A 6950-nucleotide genomic window follows, 5' to 3' on the forward strand; every position below is an offset into this window, starting at 1 on the left:
CTGGCTGGGACTGGGTACGTATCCCATCTCTCCCAGCCCATCCCCTGCCACTCAGTCACAGCGACTCCGCGACTCCGCGACTCCTCTGATGGCTGATAGTTCGCTGCCTTTTAATCTATCGTTAGCGCGGTCATCTACATCACTTACGTATTCTCAGGAGTTTGCCTTGGAAGGCGCCAAACTCTAAAGCACTTCCTGTCGTCAGGTTTTCGATCGTCTGATGCATCTCGACACTTGCGGAGACAGCAACTTGCATACGCGATAGAGAGAGGGGCAGATGTATTACACGTCGACCCATATTAATCGTGTCGGCTTGCGCGAAGCGAAGGCTACTGGAGCGTTCGTGGTATGCGCCTAGCCCGTTGACGAAGCCCAGTTGAGTTGAGATGCAAGACCTCTTGGACACCAGATCTCGACTTTACAAGTGACGCTATTCTGCATCTGTCAGCGCCCGCTGTGAGACAAGATCGGCCAAGACGGCGATGGCAATACGATCGTTCCAAGGCAGAACAAGTTGTGGAGGCAGACTGCAGTCCATAGACATCGCCAATATCTCACTTGATCAATTTTGTCTTGCTTCTCGGAGTCCGGACCTCTGCATAGCGGACACTACGAGACCCAGAACCAAAGACTCAAGACCTCCGACGAACTGGTACTTGGGTCTGGCTCCTCTCTCTATGGGCCCGCCACGTTCGCTACCTACCATCGCCCCTCCTCTGGTGTGCCTCTGTTAATTACTCCGTACCTCCACCGGTCGCCCGGGAACACCTCATGCATCTGGCTCTGGCGGCTGGCCCTGAGCGCACGCGCGTTCCTCGGATGCATTACTGGCTAGACAAAGATGGTGGCAGTGGTTGTGGCTCATACACAGGAGCCTCTCGGAAGATAGGTAAGGCGTAAAGCATTGTTGACAGGGCTCAGGTCGGAGCGAGTATAGGAAGGACGGTCAATTTGTCGCCCGTACCACCTTGGATGAATTGATTATCCAGGGCTCCGCATCGTGTCGACCATCTGCCTGGACAACCCACATTGTACAAGTTGCAACATATTCAACGAAATGGAGCACTGGAGCAAGCCCAGAGATACGGAGGGGCCCGGATGCGGCACACGAAAGAGAGAGAGCGAGGCTTAACTCGTCCAAGACTCCAAGTGGAGGTGACATCTTGCAGGAGAACCCACTTCACGTCACAGCATATCCATGCCATTCCTCCCCTCAACACCCGAGCCCAAAACACACTCATTCTCATCTTCTTGCACCCCCACCGGGAATGGGGAAAGAAGGACATGTCGAGAGGGGCAAAGGAGGATAATGGGGCGTCAGTGGGATGGTCCATATCCAGATCGGCGTCTATGAGGCACGACACGGCTGGCGCAATATTACTGCTTTCCAGGTCTTTGGTATTGTACACGGCTTGCTGCCGTCCTTGGATCATTAGATGGTCCCATGTCTGCTCTCAAATTAGAATAAGAATGCTGCTAGTGTAGCAGACACCCGCCGACCAGGCCGATACCCTTCACCCCCGTCCGTCCCCATCGCACCTTTCAGATCAACAGCATGTGCGTTTGGTTGGCCGTTGTGATGGTTTTGCCAAGTCGGGGGGATTCCTGTCGCTTCCCTCTCCCATCGGCTAATTTATCACATCGCTTAAGATAGCAGCATGCGCTTAGAAGATCCCTTCCTCGAAGAGACAGTTGAGCTGTGAGGCTCTGGGCTTCTGTCATTTTTGATACATGCCACGAACAGCGATCAAGGACCAGGGCCGGCTGTTCACTTCGGGAACACGGTGGAACTAAGTAATCATGTATTGATTGCAGCTGTGGATGATGGCTGCATTGATTGACCGACCGTCAGGTCGACCGCTTTCTGATGTAGAATTTCTTTCTTCTTAGTATTCTTCACAGTACACTGGGGGTCTCTGCTCATCTCTTCAGGGTGTTGCATGGGACTGGGACGGGTTACTCGTTACCCCGGTAGACACAATTTATTAACTATACCGGATGAAGAGAGAGGGAGAGGGTCCAAGCAATGTTGACGATACTGCGACCTTCTCTTCCCAGGTTTTTCGATGTGCCCATTCAGGCTTGGCCTTGCTCGTTTCCGCTCGGATCGAGAAAATTGAACACAGAGTTCACCGGTGTAGGAGTGTGAGTGGATACGCCAACTCGTCTCTACCTACTCTGTACTACAAAATCTATGGATCTTTTTCTGCTCACATCAGGAGACGAGAGAAATTGGCCTCTTGCAACAGAGAGATTGAAGGCAGAAATATGAGGTGGGAAGCGTTCGAACGATAGATTGAATTTCATTTACAATCACCACTACAGCTGGGCGTTGCAGAAGGAGACGGGCAGAGCGGGCACTCGCGCGGTTTGTGCGTCTATCCATGCGGCAAGGGCGCCTCCCCTTGTCTGAGGGCCCCCCATGTTAATCGTCTACGGTCCCTGTCCCTCCCCTCCCCCCCCCCTCTCTCTCTTAATGCCAATTGGAACTTGTTGGTACCACCATCTACTATAGTGTATGTGGGCTCTTTCTTGTCTGATGGGCGCGACGATCCGGACATAGACTTTTCTTTGCCTTGTCGTCCTGTCTCGATCTCCTTCTTGTCTCCGGCCGAGAAGCTGACCTGGTTAAGTTTTGGTGGTGCGTTACCGGTCCCCTAGCTAAGCCCTGTCAACAGTTCAATGAACATGGGTCCTTGTGATGTCAGCAGGGCGAAGACAGCACAGCAGCAGCCAGCGCCCGGCCCGGCTCGGCTCAGTATGGTCAGAGGAGATGGAACGCATCCAATCGGACAGCATTAAGCCAACCTAATTCACCAAAGCGAGAGAGAGAGAGATAGACAGAGGCAGAGAAAGTGTAAAACGGTTAAGACGGCTTTCCGTGATTGGACCATGCTCGCCTGAGGAGGAGGGAAAAAAGAAAAGGCACTTTTTGTCGACAGCTCTTGGAAGTGTCTTTGCAGCTCATTTGCATACTGCATCTGGTAGCGAGAGTCTTGGACTTTGCAGATTGGAGACGGGGCAAGATTGTTCTATTTTTTTCTTCTTTCTTCCCGACCCTCTCTCTTCATCTCAAAAAGAGATAGACCTCCTAAACCCGCCCCTTTCGGTTGGATCAGGTCTCTCATCTCTTGTGTGAAGGAGCTGCAGGACGGAGTTTCCGTTAGTATGACCATGCCATGATGCGTAATGGGGTAATGGGGGGATGGTCACTGGTGTGGTGGGCGGGTGGTTTGTCTGAGGTGTCTATCCCATCTCTCCCATCTCTCTCATTCTTTCGTCCAGCCATGCAGAAAACGCTCCCGCAGGCGAGGAGCAGGGGTAGCCAACATAGAGTTTTCGACTGTTGCCGTTCTTTCCAAGATTTGGTCTTGGTATACTTGGTATTACTATTCTTTCTGGTTCGGTTTCTCGGAATAGTCCAGACTCCAAACGCGCAACCGAAGTTGACCCTCTCTCTCTCTCTTTCTCTCTCTTTCTCGTCGGAGTCTCTGTCCCTTTCTCATTGCGGCATCTCATTGCGGCATCTCATTGCGGCATCTCATTGCGGCATCTCGTTGCGGCATTGTGATAGCCGGGGGTGTGCTATAGTCTGTTACTCCCGTAGTGTTGCGTGACGGGCAAAACGCGACTCGAGGGAGTTGATGATCGGCGGTCCCTATGTTGTCATCATCCGTCTTTCTAGACGACAGAGTTCCATCCCAAAACCACCCAAAATCTACTAGCGACCCCATTTCTGTCGAATCTCCCTCCCTCCCCCCTGTCCAGATGTCTCCCGCGCGCGCGCGCCCTCGACTGAGCTCATGAAATCATCGTCGGCGCATGATGCTGCAATCAAGTTCTTGGAGTAAAAGATCACGAGTCAATAAGAAACTTTCACTCTCCAAAGCACGCGTAAGAAGGAAGCATGTGTTTGTGTAGAATCTGTTCATCAAATTTTGTGGTTTGTTTCTGGCGTGGTCTGGATGGGATTTCTCCTCTCCAGCCCGCATAACTATGGTTAAACATCAAAAAGTCCATAATCACATTCTTTTAATCCCATCCCAGAATGTGTGTGTATCATCCCCCGTTTCCCCAAGAAAGTCTAAACCCGCCCAATGGTTTGGTACCCAAAATGATGATAAACAAAAGGCGAAAGAAAAAAAAGAAAACCTCCAAAATCCTGTAAAGCGCCTTCCTTTCTCCAAGTCTCCCAGCAGTCTGAACAACAACAAAAAAGCAGTGGTAATTTGGGGTTGGTCGCAGAAGTCCTCCAACCTGTTTCTGATGCACCGATATCGCGGGTAAAAGGAAGAAAGATGAAGGAAAGGTCGTGAATGAAAAGAATAGAATCAGTCCCAGCCACCGTGCTCTCCTGGCCCGCATTCGAAATGCCATAACGAAGCCAACCCGTTTTTGTTTTTATCTACTACAACAGACCCAATCAGGCAAAGTGTGTGCGTGTGTGTGTGCGTGTTTGATGTGTTTCCCCCTTGAGAGGTCCCATCCCATTCCAGCTAGAATGAAACTCCATTCTCATAACAAAGGAGGAAGGAGGACGTGAAAGAAAGTTGGAGACTAATAGCTCCAAGTTGTGAAGTATGGACAAGTAAATGTGTGAAGAATTTGGCGCCAAGTGTCGTATCCGTCTCAGGAACCTTCGACTGCAACACAGCCACGAAGTTCGGGGTAACGGCGAACAAAGTTCTCATTGAGGCGCCAGTTTTCGAGGCGCATTGCGTGGGCAGTAAACGTGTCGCTGAGCCACATCTCTCCAGATTGCGGGTCGACCACCAAGGCGTCAATTGGCCGGCACGGCCAATTGATCAGTCTCAAGCTAGACGAGTATACGCCTTGGAATTCTTCGTTCGCGTACAGCTCCTGGCGTTCGATAATGGCAGTGCGGAGAGGTGCCCACAGAATGAGATCGATCCACTGAGGATGCGGGATTCTTGTCTGGCACGGCTTCGGTGTGAGTTCAGGCACAATGGCTTGATATGCCTCACGCGTTGGGTGTACCAGCCAGGCGATGGCTCGTTGAGTGATGGCGAAGACTGCTAGGCGTTCAATGACGTTGGTGACACCTGCCTTGTTGACGAGAGCGGTGATGAGCTCAGCCATGGGATGCTTGGCGCCGGGACCCGTGGCTGTTGTGGAAGCGGCTCGATCAAGGTCGGCTAGCTGGCATCGTGGAGGTTCTGTCGTAGGCGAGGCCGGATGATACTCGAGGAAATTCTTCACATTGACCCTAGTAGGTCGGAGGATGTTGTCGAGAGACTTCAGTTGTGACAGTCGGCGGCAGTCCTGAATGAAGCCGACAATCAACTGGTCGATTCGACAAGTTGGCGGGACGATGAGGGTCGGAATCTCCCAGAGGGTGGTGCCAGGCTGGCGGATCAATGAGCTGACGGTTGTTGGTAGTACACCGGAGTTGGATACGAATTCCACGACTGCTGGTGATGAAGATACGGCTGATGATGATGAGAGATGGGAACCTGCGACTGATGAGGCATTGAGTGGTGGCTGTGAGGGTATCCAGCGTCTAGAAGCTGAGTGGTTAGCGTCTCAGAATTGCGTTGCAACCCAACCACCGGACACAGTGAAGACAACTTACCAGAGTCGACATCGTCATATTCACTCATCTTGGCCGGGATGCTTCGGGCATCCATCATCGGCGCGGGAACGCTCGTGGGGATGTAGCCTGCGCCGTACTCGTCTGTGTTGGCGGACGATGACGGGCTTGAAACGGTCGAAGGAACGGAAACGGGAATGCCCGGGCCCCAAGACTCTGACGCATCCGGCATGGGCACGTAGGAGGGACCGAGTTCTTGCATCACGTTGTAGTCACCGTTTGAAGGAAATGGCGAGGATCGAGGACTGGGGACTGCGCCGCTGATAGAGCTCAGGTTGTCGTCGTACACTGATGCCGAGTCAGCACGAACCAGAGGCAACCACGCAGAAGACGAGGCAATGGAAGCAGCCGTACCTGAGTTTGGGTAAGACTGCCCGTTGGGAACGCCCATGCTCTCTCTGAGCTTGAACAGTTCCTCTTCAAGTGCCTTGTTCTTGCGCAAAAGCTCCTGGACGGTCTGGCTCTGATCGCGGCCGCGCTCGCTCTTGAGCTCCTCAAGCTCTCGCTCGAGACGCTCAATGTGCTCCTTCGTTCTAGCTCTGATGGCGCGCTGAGCTTCTCTGTCATTGGCACGCTTACGCGCAAGCTGGGAGGGCGTCAAGGTTGAGACGCTTCTGGTGCCTGTTGGGGAGAGGCGTCCAAGTCAATATATTGTTCGTACATGAGAACGTGGAAGGGGACGGTGGTGGTAGGTGGAGTAGGAGCTAAGGAGGGAGGTGGGGGATGATCGAGGCGAAGGCGGCAGAAGGGCAGAACCGCATAACTGCCGCCATCGTCGTCGATATCTCATGAGGGGTGCTGGTGATGCGTACCCTTGCGCTTGGTGGGCTTCGTGGGCTCTGCGGAAGCTGATCGTGTCATGTTGTCGGTGGCGTACTTATCGTCGTGGTGTGCAACAACGGTGATGGTGACAGGTCTGGATCGAGTATTGGCAACGGCAGTATGGGCCATGCTCTGAGGCAGAAGACTGAATGTAGGAAGAGAGAGAGACGGGTCTGGCGACGAGTTGTTGTAGTTGTTGTTGTTCGAGTTGTCAAGGCAGGGATCAAATCAAGAGGATCGAGAGGAGCGCATCTTGGAGTTATAAGATCTATTGACGACAAGAGCAGACACAAGAACAGGCCCTTCGAATGCCGGCGGCAAAGTAGTTTCAGGGCAGCTAGGAGAGACGAGTACCTCAGTACGAAGGTACGTATCCTGGCGAGCATGGATCTAGGGGGTAGAGAAGAAGACAGGGCCAGTGACTTTTGGTAAAAGTTGAGGATGAAGAGAGACAAGACAAGCAAGAGAAGGGAAAGGTACGTACTGTACCGTACCGCTACCTCCTAGGTCGAGGAAG

The 6950-nt window shown here is 52.6% G+C and overlaps 1 protein-coding gene across 1 annotated transcript; it reads right to left on the minus strand.

Moving 5' to 3' along the window:
- Positions 1-4629: 4629 nt before the first annotated feature.
- On the minus strand, positions 4630-6562 carry N0V96_004788 (uncharacterized protein; the record flags this gene model as incomplete). Its single annotated transcript, XM_065757219.1, has 3 exons — positions 4630-5543; positions 5594-6232; positions 6424-6562. The coding sequence occupies 3 exons, from the start codon at positions 6560-6562 to the stop codon at positions 4630-4632; spliced, it is 1692 nt and encodes a 563-aa protein (XP_065613988.1).
- Positions 6563-6950: the final 388 nt, after the last annotated feature.

The sequence above is a fragment of the Colletotrichum fioriniae genome, assembly GCF_027942845.1.
Source record: "Colletotrichum fioriniae strain IMI 355084 chromosome Unknown scaffold_5, whole genome shotgun sequence".
NCBI lineage: Eukaryota > Fungi > Ascomycota > Sordariomycetes > Glomerellales > Glomerellaceae > Colletotrichum > Colletotrichum fioriniae.